At 44.2% G+C, this 25,494-nt stretch overlaps 1 protein-coding gene across 1 annotated transcript; it reads left to right on the top strand.

The window, feature by feature from the left end:
* The first annotated feature begins 2,507 nt into the window (after positions 1 to 2,507).
* LOC110522657 (SRY-box transcription factor 7) lies at positions 2,508 to 6,945 on the top strand. Its single transcript, XM_021601136.3, has 2 exons — positions 2,508 to 3,098; positions 4,823 to 6,945. The coding sequence occupies exons 1-2, from the start codon at positions 2,867 to 2,869 to the stop codon at positions 5,944 to 5,946; spliced, it is 1,356 nt and encodes a 451-aa protein (XP_021456811.3). The 5' UTR covers positions 2,508 to 2,866; the 3' UTR covers positions 5,947 to 6,945.
* Positions 6,946 to 25,494: the final 18,549 nt, after the last annotated feature.

The raw sequence follows: 25,494 nt of genomic DNA, 5'->3' as shown, positions 1-25,494 counted from the left end.
TTTACGGTGATACAACGTTTACGGTGATGCAGCATTTACGGTGATACAACATTTACGGGGATACAACATTTACGTTGATACAACATTTACATTGATACAACATTTACGTTGATACAACATTTACGGTCAGGGCATTCATTCTTCTTGAGCTTCACTGAAGCAGCACAGAACTGTTGTCAAGGAAGTTGTCAAGGAAGTGAGTTTGTGTTTATTACAGGACTGTCCGTCCTCACGTACTGTCAACCGATCATGTCAATGTGGAGCTATACAGAATCCTCTGCATTGTTGCAAAATTTGAGAGATGATGAAGGTACAGAGCTCAATTTGGCCTCTGCTGCCTCCGGAGGCTCCTCAATTACATTAAAAAAATATATATATATTTCACCTTTATTTAACCAGGTAGGCTAGTTGAGAACACCTTTATTTAACCAGGTAGGCTAGTTGAAAACAAGTTCTCATTTACAACTGCAACCTGGCCAAGATAAAGCAAAGCAGTTTGACACAAACAACAACACAGAGTTACACATGGAATAAACAAAACATACAGTCAATAATACAGTAGAAAAAAAGAAAACAAAGTCTATAAAGAGTGAGTGCAAATGAGGTAAGATAAGGGAGTTAAGGCAATAAATAGGCCATGGTGGTGAAGTAATTACAATATAGCAATTAAACACTGGAATGGTAGATTTGCAGAAGATGAATGTGCAGGTAGAGATACTGGGGTGCAAAGGAGCAAGATAAATACATAAATACAGTATGGGGATAAGGTAGGTAGATTGGCTGTTTACAGATGGGCTATGAGATCTGATCTGTGAGCTGCTCTGACAGCTGGTGCTTAAAGCTAGTGAGGGAGATAAGAGTGTCCAACTTCAGTGATTTTTGCAGTTTGTTCCAGTCATTGGCAGCAGAGAACTGGAAGGAAAGGCGACCAAAGTAGGAATTGACTTTGGGGGTGACCAGTGAGATATACTTGCTGGAGCGTGTGCTACGAGTGGGTGCTGCTATGGTGACCAGTGAGCTGAGATAAGGCGGGGCTTTACCTAGCAGAGACTTGTAGATGACCTGTACATCACAATGCGCCTCCGACCACATTTTCCGATCAAGCATAAACTGTCTCTTAGGCCATGAAGAAGAGCAGGTATGATTAGTCTACATACACGTCCTCAGGTGAGGTGTATCCTTAGAAACCAGCTGTATATCCTTAGAAACCAGCGGTATATCCTTAGAAACCAGCGGTATATCCTTAGAAACCAGCGGTATATCCTTAGAAACCAGCGGTATATCCTTAGAAACCAGCGGTATATCCTTAGAAACCAGCGGTATATCCTTAGAAACCAGCGGTATATCCTTAGAAACCAGGCTGGAGAAATTGACAGATCACCTTTTACTACGTCATTTGAAGTCATGAAAGTCAAAATGAACGGAAAGGGTCTTTCCTACAGCCTAATATAGGTCTTTCCCCATCATCGTGCATGCGTCAAGCTTCTAAGGGAAAGGGGGGGGGGGGGGGGATACCTAGTAAATTGTACAACTGAATGCATTCAACTGAAATGTGTCTTCGGCATTATTATTTAATTCACCTTTATTTAACCAGGTAGGCTAGTTGAGAACACCTTTATTTAACCAGGTAGGCTAGTTGAGAACACCTTTATTTAACCAGGTAGGCTAGTTGAGAACACCTTTATTTAACCAGGTAGGCTAGTTGAGAACACCTTTATTTAACCAGGTAGGCTAGTTGAGAACACCTTTATTTAACCAGGTAGGCTAGTTGAGAACACCTTTATTTAACCAGGTAGGCTAGTTGAGAACACCTTTATTTAACCAGGTAGGCCAGTTGAGAACACCTTTATTTAACCAGGTAGACTAGTTGAGAACACCTTTATTTAACCAGGTAGGCCAGTTGAGAACATGTTCTCATTTACAACTGCGACCTCTGGTCAAGATAAAGCAAAGCAGTTCGACACACAACAACAACACAGAGTTACACATGGAGTAAAACAAACATACAGTCAATAACACAATAGAAAAGTATATATACAGTGTGTGCAAATGAGGTGAGATGAGGGAGGTAAAGGCAATAAATAGACCAATGGTGGCAAAGTAAATACACACTTGTGTTGGAAACTTTTCCGTGTGTCTTATTACTTATTTTACAGGTTTAAAGAACAAAAATATCACTGTCAAGACAATCTACATTAAGATAATATGAAAAATATAATAATTTGAAAAAAAATAATGTACAAAAAATCTAAAGCAATGTAATACCATTGGGGGGGGTGAATAAAAGTTATTATATTCTATAAAATGACAGTTAAGATGACAGCTAAGAACCAATTAGGACTTCTTCTTTTATTACTGTCATTAGGCCTAGCCTATTAAAGCTGTTTTTGTTGTATGACGTGATTTATTAGTAAATGGTGCTGAAATGTCCCTCTCCCCCTTATTTTTTTTTCTCGAAGGCAGGTTTCGAGTTGCAGTCAAGGAGGAGCTGAGAGTCCTCTGTGGTTGCTGTTGGAACCTGCTGCCCAAATATAAAGAGCTGTTTTGCCTCCCGACCGCAAGCAAACACTGAATCGCAAACACTGAATCACAACCTCATTGGAGGAGATCAGAAACCACACATACACACGGTGCTTCTCATAACCAAAAGTGGCATCCAGTCTAGCTTAGACTTCTAGCCTACAGCTCAACCAATTTAGTCAGTTGATGAGTCAGGTCGCTACAAACCCAAATTCTTTACTCTTAAAAAAAAGTGATAAATATCTTATGGAACGTATTTCTTAAGGCGCATCCCATTGTAATAGAGTCTAGTAAATTGAGAGCAAGTGAAGTTTTGTTGAGAGAGGAGAGAGCGCAGAGAGCGAGGATGGCTGCACTGATCAGCGCGTACTCGTCTTGGCCGGAGAGCTTTGAGTGCTCGGCGGGAGATGGAGACGTGCCCGACGGACATGGCTCACACAGAACTCCCGTGGACAAGGCGTCGGAGCCGCGCATCAGGCGGCCCATGAATGCGTTCATGGTCTGGGCCAAAGATGAGAGGAAGCGCCTGGCTGTCCAAAACCCAGACCTGCACAACGCAGAGCTCAGTAAAATGCTAGGTGAGATTAACGTTTATGTTTACGGAAATATTTAATATTTATAGATACAATATTTATGATATTATTATTATCATTATTACGCAATACCCATGCTCTGCCAACAGTTGGGCTATGTCAAATCAGAGCTATTCCTAGCCTACAACTTTTCAAGGTAATTGAGATGAGAAATTATGTATTCAATTTTAGCCTGAAGTATATAAAGAAACTATAATCGATTAAAAAAAATATATATATATAAACTTCTTAGTTTCTTGAGCATATTGGTTATATAGGCTATGTCCTAAAATAAATTAAAAATAAACTCCTCACGAAAACTTTAAGTGGCAGTAAATTAATGAGTGGACGTCGCTAATTCGATTTTATAGGCAATCAATCTCATTGCACAAAGTTGTCTTAAATTGAGGTAGTTTATCAAGAGGCCCGTGGGTCACTTGGATTAGTGCGTAAATCTCAACGTGCGCCCTTGCGCTTCGTTATTGTCTGTTTTCCGTCACTCACAACTATATTTCGCTCATAAAATACATCAAAACAGACAAACTATATTAGCCAGTTAAAATGTAAATATATATTTGCTGATTTTGATACATTTTGAAAGCATCCATTCCTATTGAACTGGCGGGGATGAGCTTTTAAGGCTCAAAATAAAGACTTTCATTTTGACTTATTTGTTGCCTTTTCGTTAAAATTGGGTTACCTTTTGGTATAGCGGGTAGTTCATTATTTCGTTCAAATTATTGAATGAGTCATTTTATTTTCCTCTTTGCCAACAAAAATTGTAGCCCGTATTAGTGTGAACACAGAGAATATGTTTTCCCCTAAAGCAGTATTCCTTTTTAAAAAAAAAATAAATTCCGTTAATAAAACACGTTTTTACATGGACTTATATAAATATATGTTTTCAGGATAAGGTATCCTATCGCAAAATCCCCTTTGCTATTATGATGCTATTATTTTCTGTTAGTACAAATCTCTCCGACCACGGAATAGGGTGAATAATTTAGTTTCAACCAGATTGAATTAAAGTGTGCATTTTTCTTCTTCTGAAATTCAGGCTGCTAGAAGTCTCCATCCTTCTGAGAAAATGTGATGTTTTAGATTTAAAATAAATATTTATCATTTTTAAGGGAACCAGTTCTTCAGTGAGTTTTTTTTGTGTGGACTCAAATTGACAAAACCAATGAGACTACCTTTTCCATTAAACACATATACAAATCATCAACATGAGAGAGTTTATACTTTATTTATATATAAACCATGGGAAGGTAAATGTTTTTCTGTTAAATTCCTTCAAAAGAAGAAAATGGCCCTTCAGTAAAGACATCTTTTGGAAATGAGATCTGACATCACTTAGATGTTCATAAATTATCTTCAAGATAATTCTCAACAATTTGAAGATGCTTTTCATTTAAACGGCGACCGTGTCATAACTGTAATAACGCATGGACAAAACACACCATGTAACCATTGGTTACAGCTGTGGCTCTCTGATCTCGACCGTTCCAAAAACATTTTAACGGATTACAAATTACGTTTAACAATTAGCCCGTTTTGTTGCTGTTAAAAACTAATAGCAGCTATGTGTTTTCTTCACTAATGTTTCAGTCAACTAATATGTCTTTAAAGTTATCTTCCATCCAACATTAAATAAGTGATAGATTATTATTGATTGATAAGACTATTGTAGATAATAAATGAATCTATGTCCTGTTGTTTCTTCATGCCAGGCAAGTCGTGGAAGGCGCTGACCCCCTCTCAGAAGCGTCCCTACGTGGAGGAGGCCGAGAGGTTGCGCGTGCAACACATGCAGGACTACCCCAACTACAAGTATCGCCCTCGTCGCAAGAAGCAGCTAAAACGCATCTGTAAACGCGTGGACCCCGGCTTCCTGCTGGGCAGCCTGGCGGGCCCCGACCAGAATGCCTTGTCCGACCCCCGGGGCCTCTGCCACCCCTTGGGTTTGGATAAGGACGAGGATGGGGTTAGTGGTGGTGACGGAGGTGTTGGGTTCTCGTCCCTCTCTTCCCGCAGCCCAGGGCCTCTACCTGGGGTTAGATCCTTCAGAGACGTACCGTCCAGCTCCAACAGCTTCGACACCTATCCCTACGGCCTCCCCACCCCGCCTGAGATGTCCCCTCTGGATCACGACCACCCCTCCTACTACCCTTCTTCCTCTTCCTCCTCCTCGTCCGTCTCTTCCCCCGAGGAGCGCCACCAGCACCGTCAGGGTCAGACCCCCGGAGGTGGAGGTGGGGGTCCCATGTGCCTCAGTCCTTCATCCTACCACCCTGACTACACCCCAACTCAGACTTCCATTCACTGTGGTGGCTCCCACTCCCACCTGACCCACCTCTCCCACTTGTCCCAGACCCAGTCCGGAGGCCTCATCCCTGGGCATCCTCTGTCCTACTACAACCCATCCTCCTGGTCCTCCCAGCTCCAGGTCCACCCGGGCCTCAATCACCCTCACTTAAGGCACCTTTCCCCAGGTCACCACCAACAGCACCACTTGGGTCAGCTATCCCCTCCTCCCGAGCAGAACCACAGTCACCTGGAGACTTTGGACCAGCTGAGTCAGGTAGAGCTTCTAGGGGAGGTCGACCGCGATGAGTTCGACCAGTACCTGAACTCGACGGTGGCAGGCGCTGCAGCAGCAGGGGTGGGGGTGTTCCGTTCCGAACAGGGAGGAGGAGGAGGAGGAGGAGGAGGAACGATGACGGTGACCGGTCACATCCAGGTGACATCGGCCTCAGCTCCGTCTTCTGAAAGCAGCGTCGTCGGGGAAACCAGCCTGATCTCTGTGCTGGCGGACGCCACGGCAGCATACTACAACAACTACGGCATCTCTTAGACAGGACGGGTTGTCGAGTTACCTGGTCGCCATGCCTACGCCCGCCGCTCTCGTCGTCACACCTGGAACTGACCAGGGGACATATGTCTCAAGCGTTTTAGAGTAGGAGTGCTGATCTAGGATCAGGTCCCCCCCCCCCCCGGTCCATGTAATCTGATTCATTATGATCTAGGATCTGTCCCCTCCTCTCCATGTAATCTGATTCATTATGATCTAGGATCAGCCCCCCCCCCCCCCCCTCTAGAGAGAGAGAGAGATACAGAGAGAGAAAGATATATATATATATATATATATATATATATATATATATATATATATATGTGTGTATAGAGAGAGAGAGAGAGAGAGAGAGAGAGCGAGAGACCTCAGGGATGCTCACATCGAACACTCGTTTGTCACTTCTATCTGTCTATTTCCAAAACAGAATAACAATCGGGACAGTTTGAGTCGTTGAGGTAAAATGTCTTAACGTGTTGCCAGTAAGGCTCAGGAGCTCTCATCTCTTGTCGAAGTACTTTGATGTTTCACCTAAATTTCACCTTCACTTTATTATAATGCTGTTATTATGGATTATTTCTGTTTTGAATGTTTATTATTTGTTACCCAACATTTAGTTGGTGAGTTTTTACCTCAGTAGTTGAGTAGAAAATGATGATTAGATGGATATTTCTTATCCAATTCTCCTAGACAACATTGTCTGGTGTCACAAATGGTAGCCTGCTCCCAAAAATAATGCACTACGTTTACCCAGGAACCATTGGGCTCTAGTCAAAAGTATTGCACTATAAAGAGGAATAGGGTGCCATTTTGGGACGCCACCACAGTGTACCATGAAGAAAAATACTTTATATACTTTTTTTTATTTTTGAAGTACTTCATGTATGATCATAATCTTTACAATGAAAATAGCAACGATGATGATAACTATTTACTGTATGCTGATTTATGGTTTGTGAAATTGAATTAATTTAAAATAAAAGTTCCACTTTTATATAAAAATATTTGCAACTTGTATATAACCACGCGCCGACATGCACAGACTAACATCAAGGTGTATCTAAATATTTTTTTATAGTTTTGGTATTATACTGCATAATACTCAAATATACAGTACCAGTCAACAGTTTGGACACACCTACCCATTCAAGGGTTGTTCTTTATTTTTTACTATTTTCTACATTGTAAAATAATAGTGAAGACATCAAAACTATGAAAATAACACATACGGAATCATGTAGTAACCCAACAAAGTGTTAAACAAATGAAAATATATTTTATATTTGAGATTCTTCAAAGTAGCCACCCTTTGCCTTGATGACAGCTTTACACACTCTTGGCATTCTCTCAACCAGCTTCATGAGTGGGGCGTCTTGTTTACTCCATGTGTAACTCTGTGTTGTTGTATGTGTCGAACTGCTTTGCTTTATCTTGGCCAGAGGTCGCAGTTGCAAATGAGAACTTGTTCTCAACTAGCCTACCTGGTTAAATAAAGGTGTTCTCAACTAGCCTACCTGGTTAAATAAAGGTGTTCTCAACTAGCCTACCTGGTTAAATAAAGGTGAAATAAATAAAACATTTTTTAAATGAGGTAGTCACCTGGAATGCATTTCAATTAACAGGTGTGCCTTGTTCAAAGTAAAAAATTGTGGAATTCTTTTCCTTCTTAATGCGTTTGAGCCAATTAGTTGTGTTGTGACAAGGTAGGAGTGGTATACAGAAGATTTGGTAAAAGACCAAGTCCATATTATGGCAAGAACAGCTCAAATAAGCAAAGACAAACGACAGTCCATCTTTACTTTAAGACATGAAGGTCATGAAGGTACGTGTTATGTCATCATTTTGATGTCTTCACTATTATTCTACAATGTAGAAAATAGTCAAAATAAAGAAAAACCCTTGCATGAGTAGGTGTGTCCAAACTTTTGACTGGTATTAAAAATATTATATTCTAATTAAGAAAGAAGGAGAGAAAGACGTCGACTTTTCAAAAGACAACTGTTTGCTTATATTAAGCATTTTATTTCATTGAGGGCAACAACAAAAAAAACAGCATTGTGAATTATGAAATTATCTCAGCATTGTTTTTCTTTTGCTGCCAAGTCGTAACCAAGAGGAAAACTGTTTACTGGTAATATTATTTGGTCTGTGATGTTGATAGGAGTGCGTCACCAATGCCTGCTCGGACTATGCTGGGCCCCAGGCAAGAAGCCTGAAGCCTCGTTGTTACTCGGTCCCCTCTCTCTCTGTTTTTTCCTCCTCTCTCTCTCTCTCTTTCTCTTTCTCTCTGTCCCTCTTTCTCCTCCCTCTCTCTGTCCCTCTTTCTCCTCCCTCTCTCTCTCTCTCCCTCTCTCTCTCCCTCTCTCTGTCCCTCTTTCTCCTCCCTCTCTCTCTCCCTCTCTCTCTCCCTCTCTCTGTCCCTCTTTCTCCTCCCTCTCTCTCTCTCTCTCTCTGTCCCTCTTTCTCCTCCCTCTCTCTCTCCCTCTCTCTGTCCCTCTTTCTCCTCCCTCTGTCTATCCATCTTTTTCTCTCTTCCCCCCACCCTCTTCTTTATAAACTGTAGTTGTACAGTGAAATTAATAAACAAATAAATCTGCATCATTGACTGTTTCTAAAAACGTTCCTCATTTCTCTGATCATTGACTGTTTCTAAAACGTTCCTCATTTCTCTGCCCTTTGCTTTTGTTTCCCCCCCTGAATTCTTCTCTCTCTTTATGATAAAAGGAATTCAGGGGGCTTTTGACAAATCCTGAAGTCTGGCACTTTAGCTCGGCGGGTCTTCCTACGTTGTTGTTTTTTTGGGACCAGCTGAGTCGTGCTCCTGTGAAGAGGATGTGACTGCGGAGCGGTGTTTCCTGACTGATAAGACCTGAGTATCAGGATGTTTGGGGTTGGCTGGGTCGGCTGGGCCACTGCAGTGAAGAGGGGAACACACACACACACACACACACACACACACACACACACACACACACACACACACACACACACACACACACACACACACACACACACACACACACACACACACACACACACACACACACACACACACACACACACACACACACACACACACACACACACACACACACACACACACACACACACACACACACACACACACACACACACACACACACACACACACACACACACACACACACACACACACACACACACACACACACACACACACACACAGGGGAGCAGAGGGGAGTGGAGGGGAGGGGAAGGGAACCCATTGGTCGGTATGTAGGAAACAGGACCTTCTTACACCCAATGTGTTTATCGGGGTGCCTTGTCGACCTGGCTGGCTAAACAGCCCTCAGCCACACAGGCAAAGAGACACACACACGGACGTGGACACACGGCTTGCCGGACACTGGCTTATTACCCAGTCTGAACTGGCCTCTGAAAAGAAAGAATGTTGGTATCCAAGAACACAAGACTTATAGTTAAACACATGTGTCCAGTTAGGACTCTCCTTCCCAGTACAATAAACCAGTTAGGACTCTCCTTCCCAGTACAATAAACCAGTTAGGACTCTCCTTCCCAGTACCCAGTACAATAAACTAGTTAGGACTCTCCTTCCCAGTACAATAAACCAGTTAGGACTCTCCTTCCCAATACCCAGTACAATAAACCAGTTAGGACTCTCCTTCCCAGTACCCAGTACAATAAACCAGTTAGGACTCTCCTTCCCAGTACAATAAACCAGTTAGGACTCTCCTTCCCAGTACAATAAACCAGTTAGGACTCTCCTTCCCAGTATAATAAACCAGTTAGGACTCTCCTTCCCAGTACAATAAACCAGTTAGGACTCTCCTTCCAAGTACAATAAACCAGTTAGGACTCTCCTTCCCAGTACAATAAACCAGTTAGGACTCTCCTTCCCAGTACCCAGTACAATAAACCAGTTAGGACTCTCCTTCCCAGTACAATAAACCAGTTAGGACTCTCCTTCCCAGTACCCAGTACAATAAACTAGTCAGGACTCTCCTTCCCATTACAATAAACCAGTTAGGACTCTCCTTCCCAGTACCCAGTACAATAAACCAGTTAGGACTCTCCTTCCCAGTACAATAAACCAGTTAGGACTCTCCTTCCCAGTACCCAGTACAATAAACTAGTTAGGACTCTCCTTCCCAGTACAATAAACCAGTTAGGACTCTCCTTCCCAATACCCAGTACAATAAACCAGTTAGGACTCTCCTTCCCAGTATAATAAACCAGTTAGGACTCTCCTTCCCAGTACAATAAACCAGTTAGGACTCTCCTTCCCAGTACAATAAACCAGTTAGGACTCTCCTTCCCAGTACAATAAACCAGTTAGGACTCTCCTTCCCAGTACCCAGTACAATAAACCAGTTAGGACGCTCCTTCCCAGTACAATAAACCAGTTAGGACTCTCCTTCCCAGTACCCAGTACAATAAACTAGTTAGGACTCTCCTTCCCAGTACAATAAACCAGTTAGGACTCTCCTTCCCAGTACCCAGTACAATAAACCAGTTAGGACTCTCCTTCCCAGTACCCAGTACAATAAACCAGTTAGGACTCTCCTTCCCAGTACCCAGTACAATAAACCAGTTAGGACTCTCCTTCCCAGTACAATAAACCAGTTAGGACTCTCCTTCCCAGTACCCAGTACAATAAACCAGTTAGGACTCTCCTTCCCAGTACAATAAACAAGTTAGGACTCTCCTTCCCAGTACCCAGTACAATAAACCAGTTAGGACTCTCCTTCCCAGTACAATAAACCAGTTAGGACTCTCCTTCCCAGTACCCAGTACAATAAACTAGTTAGGACTCTCCTTCCCAGTACAATAAACCAGTTAGGACTCTCCTTCCCAGTACCCAGTACAATAAACTAGTTAGGACTCTCCTTCCCAGTACAAAAAAACAGTTAGGACTCTCCTTCCCAGTACCCAGTACAATAAACCAGTTAGGACTCTCCTTCCCAGTACAATAAACCAGTTAGGACTCTCCTTCCCAGTACAATAAACCAGTTAGGACTCTCCTTCCCAGTACCCAGTACAATAAACCAGTTAGGACTCTCCTTCCCAGTACCCAGTACATTAAACCTGTTAGGACTCTCCTTCCCAGTACCCAGTACAATAAACCAGTTAGGACTCTCCTTCCCAGTACAATAAACAAGTTAGGACTCTCCTTCCCAGTACAATAAACCAGTTAGGACTCTCCTTCCCAGTACCCAGTACAATAAACCAGTTAGGACTCTCCTTCCCAGTACAACAAACTAGTTAGGACTCTCCTTCCCAGTACAATAAACCAGTTAGGACTCTCCTTCCCAGTATAATAAACCAGTTAGGACTCTCCTTCCCAGTATAATAAACCAGTTAGGACTCTCCTTCCCTGTACAATAAACCAGTTAGGACTCTCCTTCCCAGTACCCAGTACAATAAACCAGTTAGGACTCTCCTTCCCTGTACCCAGTACAATAAACCAGTTAGGACTCTCCTTCCCAGTACAATAAACCAGTCAGGACTCTCCTTCCCAGTACAATAAACCAGTTAGGACTCTCCTTCCCAGTACCCAGTACAATAAACCAGTTAGGACTCTCCTTCCCAGTACCCAGTACAATAAACCAGGTTGGACTCTCCTTCCCAGTACCCAGTACAATAAACCAGTTAGGACTCTCCTTCCCAGTACCCAGTACAATAAACCAGTTAGGACTCTCCTTCCCAGTACAATACACCAGTTAGGACTCTCCTTCCCAGTACCCAGTACAATAAACCAGTTAGGACTCTCCTTCCCAGTACCCAGTACAATAAACCAGTTAGGACTCTCCTTCCCAGTACCCAGTACAATAAACCAGTTAGGACTCTCCTTCCCAGTACCCAGTACAATAAACCAGTTAGGACTCTCCTTCCCAGTACCCAGTACAACAAACTAGTTAGGACTCTCCTTCCCAGTACCCAGTACAATAAACCAGTTAGGACTCTCCTTCCCAGTACCCAGTACAATAAACCAGTTAGGACTCTCCTTCCCAGTACAATAAACAAGTTAGGACTCTCCTTCCCTGTACAATAAACCAGTTAGGACTCTCCTTCCCAGTACCCAGTACAATAAACCAGTTAGGACTCTCCTTCCCAGTACAACAAACTAGTTAGGACTCTCCTTGTACATTACACTACACAACACTACCCTACACTGCACTACACTACACTACCCTACACTACGCTACACTACCCTACCCTACCCTACCCTACACTACACTACACTACCCTACACTACACTACACTACACTCCAGTACACTACAGTACATTACACTACACTAACCAACCCTACACTACCCTACACTACACTACAGTACCCTGCCCTACACTACACTACACTACAGTACCCTACACTACACTACACTACCATACACTACACTACACTACACTACACTAAACTACACTACAGTACAGTACCGTACAGTACCCTATACTACCCTACACTACACTACAGTACACTACACTATACTGCACTACAGTACCCTACACTACAGTACCCTACACTACACTAAACTACACTACAGTACAGTACCGTACAGTACAGAACACTACACTACAGTACACTACACTACAGTACAGTACCCTACACTACCCTACACTACACTACACTACCCTACACCACAGTACCCTACACTACACTACCCTACACTACAGTACACTACAATACCCTACACTACACTACAGTACACTACACTACACTGCACTCCAGTACACTACAGTACATTACACTACACTAACCCACCCTACACTACCCTACACTACACTACAGTACCCTACACTACACTACACTACAGTACCCTACACTATACTACCCTACACTACACTAAACTACACTACAGTACAGTACCGTACAGTACAGAACACTACCCTACACTACACTACAGTACACTACACTACAGTACAGTACCCTACACTACCCTACACTACACTACACTACCCTACACTACAGTACACTACAATACCCTACACTACACTACAGTACACTACACTACACTGCACTCCAGTACACTACAGTACATTACACTACACTAACCCACCCTACACTACCCTACACTACACTACAGTACCCTACACTACACTACACTACAGTACCCTACACTACACTACCCTACACTACACTACAGTACAGTACAGAACACTACCCTACACTACACTACAGTACAATACACTATAGTACAGAACAGTACCCTACACTACCCTACACTACACTACACTACAGTACACTACACTACACTGCACTACAGTACCCTACACTACACTACCCTACACTACACTACCCTACACTACACTACACTACACTACAGTACCCTACACCACACTACCCTACACTACACTACAGTACACTACACTAAAGTACACTACACTATACTACAGTACACTACAGTACCCTACACTACACTACAGTACCCTACACTACACTACAGTACTCTACACTACAGTACACTACAGTACACTACAGTACACAACACCACAGTACCCTACACTACACTACACTACAGTACTCTACACACTACAGTACTCTACACTACAGTACACTACAGTACCCTACACTACACTACAGTACCCTACACTACACTACAGTACCCTACACTACACTAAACTACAGTACACTACAGTACCCTACACTACACTACACTACAGTACTCTACACACTACAGTACTCTACACTACACTACAGTACCCTACACTACACTACCCTACACTACAGTACTCTACACTACACTGCAGTACACTACAGTACTCTACACTACAGTACACTACAGTACCCTACACGACACTACACTACACTACACTACCCTAACCTACACTACAGTACCCTACACTACAGTACATTACACTACACTACACTACCCTACACTGCACTACACTACACTACCCTACACTACACTACACTACACTACCCTACACTACACTACAGTACCCTACCCTACCCTACCCTACACTACACTACCCTACACTACAGTACAGTACACTACAGTACATACAGTACATTACACTACACTAACCCACCCTACACTACCCTACACTACACTACACTACAGTACCCTACCCTACACTACACTACACTACACTACACTACCCTACACTACACTACAGTACACTACAATACCCTACACTACACTACGCTACCCTACCCTACAGTACACTACACTCCAGTACCCTACACTACAGTACACTACAATACCCTACCCTACACTACACTACACTACCCTACAGTACAGTACACTACACTACCCTACACTACACTACACTACACAACCCTACACTACAGTACACTACACTCCAGTACACTACAGTACATTACACTACACTACCCCACCCTACACTACCCTACAGTACACTACACTACCCTACCCTACACTACACTACAGTACCCTACCCTACACTACAGTACACTACAATACCCTACACTACACTACACTACAGTACCCTACAGTACCCTACACTACACTACAGTACACTACACTACAGTACACTACCCTACACGACACTACAGTACCCTACCCTACACTATACTACAGTACAGTACTCTACAGTACCCTACACTACACTACACTACAGTACCCTACCCTACACTATACTACAGTACAGTACTCTACAGTACCCTACACTATACTACACTACACTACATTACAGCACGTTGCCCCTGGTGAATCTGATTAAGTCCAATGGAATGACAACATTCATCAAATGCCAGAGTTTACAGCTGCAGGGCCACTGTGCTCCCTCTGTCAGGATTGGGATCATGAGATGTCCTTCCTGCAGGCTCGCTTTGCTCTGTCAAAGGTCCGTTACGGCTGTGTTCGGGGGAGACGGTTGGCCCCAGGCAGGAGTCTGTAACTGCAGCCTCAGCCTCAGCACCAACAGGGTCAGAGCACACACTCTTAGAAAAAAGGTTTATTTGACTGTCCCCATAGGACAACCCTTTATGGGTCCAGGTGAAGCCCTTTTCAGTTGCATGTAGAACCCTCTGTGGAAAGGGTTCTACCTGGAACCAAAAAGGGTTCTTCAAAGTTTTCTCCAATGGGGACAGCCAAATAACCCTTTTAGGTTCTAGATGGCACCTTTTTTTCTAAGAGTGTAGGGCTCGGCTTCGTAACAGCTTCCCCCAGAATACTCCAGCCTGCCCCAGCAAACTCCAGCCTCCCCCATCCTCCCCCAACCTCCCCCAGCCTACTCCAGCCTAATCCAGCCTCCCCCAGCCTACTCCAGCCTAACCCCGGCCTACTCCAGCCTAACCCCAGCCTACTCCAGCCTAACCCCAGCCTACTCCAGCCTAACCCCGGCCTACTCCAGCCTAATCCAGTCTAACCCCAGCCTACTCCAGCCTAACCCCAGCCTACTCCAGCCTCCCCCAGCCTACCCCAGCCTAACCCCAGCCTCCCCCAGCCTAACCCCAGCCTACTCCAGCCTCCCCCAGCCTACTCCAGCCTCCCCCAGCCTCCCCCAGTTTAACCCCAGCCTCCCCCAGCCTAACCCCAGCCTACTCCAGCCTAACCCCAGCCTCCCCCAGTTTAACCCCAGCCCAGTCCAGCCTCCCCAGCCTTCTCCAGCCCAACCACCTTCCTACTTCAGCCTAACCCCAGGCTAACTCTAGTCTAATCCCGCCTAACACCAGCCTAACCCCAGTCTACTCCAGCCTAACTCTAGTCTAATCCCGCCTAACACCAGCCTAACCCCAGTCTACTCCAGCCTAACTCTAGTCTAATCCCGCCTAACACCAGCCTAACCCCAGTCTACTCCAGCCTAACTCTAGTCTAATCCCGCCTAACACCAGCCTAACCCCAGTCTACTCCAGCCTAACTCTAGTCTAATCCCGCCTAACACCAGCCTAACCCCAGTCTACTCCAGCCTAACTCTAGTCTAATCCCGCCTATCACCAGCCTAACCACCTTCCTACACCAGCCTAACACCAGCCTAACCCCAGTCTACTCCAGCCTAACACCAGCCTAACCCCAGTCTACTCCAGCCTAATCCAGTCTAACCCCAGCCTAACTCTAGTCTAATCCCGCCTATCACCAGCCTAACCCCAGCCTAACTCTAGTCTCCTATATCCTACTCCAGTCGAAGACTCCCTGTGGTGTACCTAACAGCTACACCTCTGTTCAGTGTTAGCAGTACTCTGTCTTCCACTTCCACTTCCACACTCTTCTTGTGTACTTGTTCCTATACAAATACACTCTTCTTGTGTACTTGTTCCTATACAAATACACTCTTATTGTGTACTTGTTCCTATACAAATACACTCTTCTTGTGTACTTGTTCCTATACAAATACACTCTTCTTGTGTACTTGTTCCTATACAAATACACTCTTCTTGTGTACTTGTTCCTATACAAATACACTCTTCTTGTGTACTTGTTCCTATACAAATACACTCTTCTTGTGTACTTGTTCCTATACAAATACACTCTTCTTGTGTACTTGTTCCTATACAAATACACTCTTCTTGTGTACTTGTTCCTATACAAATACACTCTTCTTGTGTACTTGTTCCTATACAAATACACTCTTCTTGTGTACTTGTTCCTATACAAATACACTCTTCTTGTGTACTTGTTCCTATACAAATACACTCTTCTTGTGTACTTGTTCCTATACAAATACACTCTTCTTGTGTACTTGTTCCTATACAAATACACTCTTCTTGTGTACTTGTTCCTATACAAATACACTCTTCTTGTGTACTTGTTCCTATACAAATACACTCTTCTTGTGTACTTGTTCCTATACACATACACTCTTCTTGTGTACTTGTTCCTATACACATACACTCTTCTTGTGTACTTGTTCCTATACACATACACTCTTCTTGTGTACTTGTTCCTATACAAATACACTCTTCTTGTGTACTTGTTCCTATACAAATACACTCTTCTTGTGTACTTGTTCCTATACAAATACACTCTTCTTGTGTACTTGTTCCTATACAAATACACTCTTCTTGTGTACTTGTTCCTATACAAATACACTCTTCTTGTGTACTTGTTCCTATACAAATACACTCTTCTTGTGTACTTGTTCCTATACAAATACACTCTTCTTGTGTACTTGTTCCTATACAAATACACTCTTCTTGTGTACTTGTTCCTATACAAATACACTCTTCTTGTGTACTTGTTCCTATACACATACACTCTTCTTGTGTACTTGTTCCTATACACATACACTCTTCTTGTGTACTTGTTCCTATACACATACACTCTTCTTGTGTACTTGTTCCTATACAAATACACTCTTCTTGTGTACTTGTTCCTATACAAATACACTCTTCTTGTGTACTTGTTCCTATACAAATACACTCTTCTTGTGTACTTGTTCCTATACAAATACACTCTTCTTGTGTACTTGTTCCTATACAAATACACTCTTCTTGTGTACTTGTTCCTATACAAATACACTCTTCTTGTGTACTTGTTCCTATACAAATACACTCTTCTTGTGTACTTGTTCCTATACAAATACACTCTTCTTGTGTACTTGTTCCTATACAAATACACTCTTCTTGTGTACTTGTTCCTATACAAATACACTCTTCTTGTGTACTTGTTCCTATACAAATACACTCTTCTTGTGTACTTGTTCCTATACAAATACACTCTTCTTGTGTACTTGTTCCTATACACATACACTCTTCTTGTGTACTTGTTCCTATACACATACACTCTTCTTGTGTACTTGTTCCTATACACATACACTCTTCTTGTGTACTTGTTCCTATACAAATACACTCTTCTTGTGTACTTGTTCCTATACAAATACACTCTTCTTGTGTACTTGTTCCTATACAAATACACTCTTCTTGTGTACTTGTTCCTATACAAATACACTCTTCTTGTGTACTTGTTCCTATACAAATACACTCTTCTTGTGTACTTGTTCCTATACAAATACACTCTTCTTGTGTACTTGTTCCTATACAAATACACTCTTCTTGTGTACTTGTTCCTATACAAATACACTCTTCTTGTGTACTTGTTCCTATACAAATACACTCTTCTTGTGTACTTGTTCCTATACACATACACTCTTCTTGTGTACTTGTTCCTATACACATACACTCTTCTTGTGTACTTGTTCCTATACACATACACTCTTCTTGTGTACTTGTTCCTATACAAATACACTCTTCTTGTGTACTTGTTCCTATACAAATACACTCTTCTTGTGTACTTGTTCCTATACAAATACACTCTTCTTGTGTACTTGTTCCTATACAAATACACTCTTCTTGTGTACTTGTTCCTATACAAATACACTCTTCTTGTGTACTTGTTCCTATACAAATACACTCTTCTTGTGTACTTGTTCCTATACAAATACACTCTTCTTGTGTACTTGTTCCTATACAAATACACTCTTCTTGTGTACTTGTTCCTATACAAATACACTCTTCTTGTGTACTTGTTCCTATACAAATACACTCTTCTTGTGTACTTGTTCCTATACAAATACACTCTTCTTGTGTACTTGTTCCTATACAAATACACTCTTCTTGTGTACTTGTTCCTATACAAATACACTCTTCTTGTGTACTTGTTCCTATACAAATACACTCTTCTTGTGTACTTGTTCCTATACAAATACACTCTTCTTGTGTACTTGTTCCTATACAAATACACTCTTCTTGTGTACTTGTTCCTATACAAATACACTCTTCTTGTGTACTTGTTCCTATACAAATACACTCTTCTTGTGTACTTGTTCCTATACAAATACACTCTTCTTGTGTACTTGTTCCTATACAAATACACTCTTCTTGTGTACTTGTTCCCATACAAATACACTCTTCTTGTGTACTTGTTCCCATACAAATACACTCTTCTTGTGTACTTGTTCCTATACAAATACACTCTTCTTGTGTACTTGTTCCCATACAAATACACTCTTCTTGTGTACTTGTTCCCATACAAATACACTCTTCTTGTGTACTTGTTCCTATACAAATACACTCTTCTTGTGTACTTGTTCCTATACAAATACACTCTTCTTTCTTGCACTACCATATTTATCATACATCAAATATTCCCTTTGTGTGACCTAAAGCAGAGGAGTGTTACGCCATAACTAGATAGGATGTATTTATAGGATGTATTTACTACACAACCTTTGTTCACAGTCCTCTGATGTAAAAAAATAAAAAAATTAAAAAAAAACAGCTCAACAACAGTTCAGAGTGCTCTGTGTTTAAAATCTTCCCTAAACGTCCTAAAACCTGTTGTCTATACTGTGTGACATGGTGTTGGTGGCTTGTTATTCAGGCTCCGGGGTATGAAAGATTGTATGTCAGGTACACTAGTTTTAAAACATTAGTGGGCAAAATGTAGATTTCTGCCTAAATTAGATATACCCAAATGTTTTTAAAAAAAATCAAGATGGCCATAAACAATAACTAGTAATGCTGCATAGTTCTAGAAGGATTAAAATCTCACTTTTCTGGTTAAAAAACAAACAGTTGTACATTTCTGAGGTGTAGTCAGTCACTTTAGAGGATGCAAGGTCAATAAACAAATAATATCAAAATATTCAATATATATATTTCTATTATTCAAGCAATATTCAAATGCTTTCTAAATAGAGTAACAATCAAATTACAAACGATTTACTATAAGATTACACATTTCTTATAACTGTAAAATAAATACATAGTGACTGACTGGCAACGAGAGAGTTTCTGTCATGTTGTGTCTTGTCTCTGTCCTTTCCCTTCACCCTGTCTCCCTCTGCTGGTCGTTGTTAGGTTACCTTTTCTCCCCCGCTTTCTCCCAGCTGTTCCTTGTCTCCTCTAACTACCCATTCACCCCGTTTCCCACCTGTTCCCTTTTTCCCTCTGATTAGGTCCCTATATCTCTCTCTGTTTCTGTTCCTGTCCTTGTCGGATTCTTGTTTGTGTTTCATGCCTGAGCCAGACTATCGTCATGTTTGCTGTAACCTTGTCCTGTCCTGTCGGAATCTGCCGGTCTATCTGAGCCTACCTATGTTTGGTTATTAAAGAAGCTCTGTTTAAGTTAGTTCGCTTTTGGGTCCTCATTCACTCACCATAACAGAAGAATCCGACCAAGAATGGACCCAGCGACTTCGGATCCTCTCCACTCAGCCGTCGGGATCCAGGGAGCGATGCTAGGCAGACACGAGCAGGAAGTGTCTGCTGCTCGACATGCCGTTGAGACCCTGGCCACCCAAGTCTCCAACCTCACAGAACAGGTTCACCATCTCCGCCTCGATCCACCGGCCACTTCCAGGGCTTTCGAATCTCCGGAGCCCAGAATCAATAACCCGCCGTGTTACTCTGGGGAGCCCACTGAATGCCGCTCGTTCCTCACCCAGTGTGATATTGTGTTTTCTCTCCAGCCCAACACTTACTCCAGGAGCACTGCTCGTGTCGCCTACGTCATATCTCTCCTTATTGGACGGGCTCGTGAATGGGGCACGGCAATCTGGGAGGCAAGGGCTGAGTGTACTAACCAGTATCAGGACTTTAAGGAGGAGATGATACGGGTTTTTGATCGATCTGTTTTTGGGGAGGAGGCTTCCAGGGCCCTGTCTTCCCTATGTCAAGGCAATCGATCCATAACAGACTACTCTATTGAGTTTCGCACTCTTGCTGTCTCCAGTGGCTGGAACGAGCCGGCCTTGCTCGCTCGTCTTCTGGAGGGTCTCCGCGCAGAGGTAAAGGATGAGATTCTCTCCCGGGAGGTTCCTTCCAGCGTGGATTCCTTGATTGAACTCGCTATTCGCATTGAGCGACGGGTTGATCTTCGTCACCGAGCTCGTGGAAAGGAGCTCGCGCTCTCCGTCGCCCCCCTCTCCGCATCACTACCATCTTCCTCTGCCGGCTCGGGTGCTGAGCCCATGCAGCTGGGAGGTATCCGCATCTCGACTAAGGAGAGGGAACGGAGAATCACCAACCGCCTCTGTCTCTATTGCGGTTCCGCTGGTCATTTTGTCACTTCATGTCCAGTAAAAGGCCAGAGCTCGTCAGTAAGCGGAGGGCTACTGGTGAGCGCTACTACTCCTGTCTCTCCTTCAAGATCCTGCACTACCTTGTCGGTCCATCTACGCTGGACCGGTTCGTCTGCTTCCTGCAGTGCCTTAATAGACTCTGGGGCGGAGGGCTGTTTTATGGACGAGACCTGGGCTCGGGAACATGACATTCCTCTCAGACAGTTAAAGGAGCCCACGGCCTTGTTCGCCCTGGATGGTAGTCCTCTCCCCAGGATTCAGCGTGAGACGCTACCTTTAACCCTCACTGTTTCTGGTAATCATAGTGAAACCATTTCTTTTTTAATTTTTCGTTCACCTTTTACACCTGTTGTTTTGGGCCATCCCTGGCTAGTTTGTCATAATCCTTCCATTAATTGGTCTAGTAATTCTATCCTCTCCTGGAACGTCTCTTGTCATGTGAAATGTTTAATGTCTGCTATCCCTCCTGTTTCCTCTGTCTCTTCTTCACAGGAGGAGCCTGGTGATTTGACAGGGGTGCCGGAGGAATATCACGATCTGCGCACGGTGTTCAGTCGGTCCAGGGCCACCTCTCTTCCTCCACACCGGTCGTATGATTGTAGTATTGATCTCCTTCCGGGAACCACCCCCCCCCGGGGTAGACTATACTCTCTGTCGGCTCCCGAACGTAAGGCTCTCGAAGATTATTTGTCTGTAGCTCTTGACGCCGGTACCATAGTCCCCTCCTCCTCTCCCGCCGGAGCGGGGTTTTTTTTTGTCAAGAAGAAGGACGGGTCTCTGCGCCCCTGCATAGATTATCGAGGGCTGAATGACATAACAGTGAAGAATCGTTATCCGCTTCCTCTTATGTCTTCAGCCTTCGAGATCCTGCAGGGAGCCAGGTTTTTCACTAAGTTGGACCTTCGTAACGCTTACCATCTCGTGCGCATCAGGGAGGGGGACGAGTGGAAGACGGCGTTTAACACTCCGTTAGGGCACTTTGAATACCGGGTTCTTCCTTTCGGCCTCGCTAACGCTCCAGCTGTCTTTCAGGCATTAGTCAATGATGTCCTGAGAGACATGCTGAACATCTTTGTTTTCGTCTACCTTGACGATATCCTGATTTTTTCACCGTCACTCCAGATTCATGTTCAGCACGTTCGACGTGTCCTCCAGCGCCTTTTAGAGAATTGTCTTTTTGTGAAGGCTGAGAAGTGCACTTTTCATGCCTCCTCCGTCACATTTCTCGGTTCTGTTATTTCCGCTGAAGGCATTAAGATGGATCCCGCTAAGGTCCAAGCTGTCATTGATTGGCCCGTCCCTAAGTCACGCGTCGAGCTGCAGCGCTTTCTCGGCTTCGCGAACTTCTATCGTCGTTTCATCCGTAATTTCGGTCAGGTGGCAGCTCCTCTCACAGCCCTTACTTCTGTCAAGACGTGCTTTAAGTGGTCCGTTTCCGCCCAGGGAGCTTTTGATCTCCTCAAGAATCGTTTTACATCCGCTCCTATCCTTGTTACACCTGACGTCTCTAGACAGTTCGTTGTCGAGGTTGACGCGTCAGAGGTGGGCGTGGGAGCCATTCTTTCTCAGCGCTCCCTCTCTGACGACAAGGTCCACCCATGCGCGTATTTTTCTCATCGCCTGTCGCCGTCGGAACGTAACTATGATGTGGGTAACCGCGAACTGCTCGCCATCCGGTTAGCCCTAGGCGAATGGCGACAGTGGTTGGAGGGGGCGACCGTTCCTTTTGTCGTTTGGACTGACCATAGGAACCTTGAGTACATCCGTTCTGCCAAACGACTTAATGCGCGTCAGGCGCGTTGGGCGCTGTTTTTCGCTCGTTTCGAGTTCGTGATTTCTTATCGTCCGGGCTCTAAGAACACCAAGCCTGATGCTTTGTCTCGTCTCTTCAGTTCTTCAGTAGCCTCCACTGACCCCGAGGGGATTCTCCCTGAGGGGCGTGTTGTCGGGTTGACTGTCTGGGGAATTGAGAGGCAGGTAAAACAAGCGCTCACTCACACTCCGTCGCCGCGCGCTTGTCCTAGGAACCTTCTTTTCGTTCCCGTTCCTACTCGTCTGGCCGTTCTTCAGTGGGCTCACTCTGCCAAGTTAGCCGGCCACCCTGGCGTTCGGGGTACGCTTGCTTCCATTCGCCAGCGTTTTTGGTGGCCCACCCGGGAGCATGACACGCGTCGTTTCGTGGCTGCTTGTTCGGTCTGCGCGCAGACTAAGTCCGGTAACTCTCCTCCTGCCGGCCGTCTCAGGCCGCTTCCTATTCCCTCTCGACCGTGGTCTCACATCGCCTTAGATTTTGTCACCGGACTGCCTTCGTCAGCGGGGAAGACTGTTATTCTTACGGTTGTCGATAGGTTCTCTAAGGCGGCTCATTTCATTCCCCTTGCTAAGCTTCCTTCTGCTAAAGAGACGGCACAAATCATCATCGAGAACGTTTTCAGAATTCATGGCCTTCCGTCAGACGTCGTTTCGGACAGAGGTCCGCAATTCACGTCTCAATTTTGGAGGGAGTTTTGCCGTTTGATTGGGGCTTCCGTCAGTCTCTCTTCCGGCTTTCACCCCCAGTCTAACGGTCAAGCAGAACGGGCCAATCAGACTATTGGTCGCATCTTACGCAGTCTTTCTTTTCGCAACCCTGCGTCTTGGTCAGAACAGCTCCCCTGGGCAGAATACGCCCACAACTCGCTTCCTTCGTCTGCGACCGGGCTATCTCCTTTTCAGAGTAGCCTCGGGTACCAGCCTCCGCTGTTCTCATCTCAGTTCGCCGAGTCCAGCGTCCCCTCCGCTCAGGCTTTTGTCCAACGTTGCGAGCGCACCTGGAAGAGGGTCAGGTCTGCACTTTGCCGTTATAGGGCGCAGACTGTGAGGGCTGCTAATAAGCGTAGAACTAAGAGTCCTAGATATTGTCGCGGTCAGAGAGTTTGGCTCTCCACTCAGAACCTTCCCCTTAAGACGGCTTCTCGCAAGTTGACCCCGCGGTTCATTGGTCCGTTCCGTATTTCTCGGGTCATTAATCCTGTCGCAGTTCGACTTCTTCTTCCGCGATACCTTCGTCGCGTCCACCCGGTCTTCCATGTCTCCTGTATTAAGCCCGTTCTTCGCGCCCCCGCTCGTCTTCCCCCCCCCCCCCCATCCTTGTCGAGGGCGCACCCATCTACAGGGTCCGCAGGATTTTGGACATGCGTCCTCGGGGCCGTGGTCACCAGTACCTTGTCGATTGGGAGGGGTACGGTCCTGAGGAGAGGAGTTGGGTTCCCTCTCGGGACGTGCTGGACCGTGCGCTGATCGAGGATTTCCTCCGTTGCCGCCAGGTTTCCTCCTCGAGTGCGCCAGGAGGCGCTCGGTGAGTGGGGGGGTACTGTCATGTTGTGTCTTGTCTCTGTCCTTTCCCTTCACCCTGTCTCCCTCTGCTGGTCGTTGTTAGGTTACCTTTTCTCCCCCGCTTTCTCCCAGCTGTTCCTTGTCTCCTCTAACTACCCATTCACCCCGTTTCCCACCTGTTCCCTTTTTCCCTCTGATTAGGTCCCTATATCTCTCTCTGTTTCTGTTCCTGTCCTTGTCGGATTCTTGTTTGTGTTTCATGCCTGAGCCAGACTATCGTCATGTTTGCTGTAACCTTGTCCTGTCCTGTCGGAATCTGCCGGTCTATCTGAGCCTACCTATGTTTGGTTATTAAAGAAGCTCTGTTTAAGTTAGTTCGCTTTTGGGTCCTCATTCACTCACCATAACAGTTTCCTGCCAAACGTCCTCTAAAGCGACAGAGAGAGACAACATTCAAATGTCTGCAGACTCGTTACAACGTCAGCTTTTAAGCACCACGTTGATTGTCTGTCTGTCTGTCTGTGACCAAGAGAAAGTGGTCTTGTTTCAATTATACTCAATTATTTTGTATTTATTTTATATTTTAAGAGCTCTAAATCCAGCGATATGAGACGGGGTTTGATGTAATCGCTAGACCAGGAATCATCAACTAGATTCGGCTACTTTTGTCGATTTATTCTTGAGTGGATGATCGCGGTTGCCGGAACATAATTACTAATAATTTGTAGACTGCAATTTGACCGCAAGAGTCCCCAACAGATATAACGTTTGACTACAACAATTAAATCGTGTGTACATTGGTATACAATCACGTCGTGTCTCTCTATTATCCGTGGGAATACCTGGGACCAGATCTCTTAAATTAAAATCAATTGGAGCTGATTTAATAAACAAATAAAAACCACCCGCGGGCCAAATTCGTCCCGTTACCGCAACCACAAAGTCATGATTATTTCTAACCTTCGAGTTGCACAATGCAGAAATCGCTCCGCAATTTCCTGGTTACTACAACTCAAATAGTTGGTCTAAAATTCAGTTTATGTGACAAAATCCTCTAGTATAGTGTAGAGAATCATTGAAATATATATATGAAATATTTTCATCCAAAAATACTGTTGTTTCAGCTGTTTGAAGCTGGTGTACAAAACCGAAAGTATAAGATGCAAAAACAAAACTTAAGAACAGGAAGCTTAGAAATAACGCATATAGAACAAATCGACAGCTTCTTAGACTTGCTTTCAGTTAGAATAAAA

This window comes from Oncorhynchus mykiss, chromosome 4 (assembly GCF_057628025.1).
Source record: "Oncorhynchus mykiss isolate SJ-2025 chromosome 4, ASM5762802v1, whole genome shotgun sequence".
NCBI lineage: Eukaryota > Metazoa > Chordata > Actinopteri > Salmoniformes > Salmonidae > Oncorhynchus > Oncorhynchus mykiss.
Note: the sequence above shows the minus strand (reverse complement) of the source record. Positions and strands in the feature narration are given on the sequence as shown.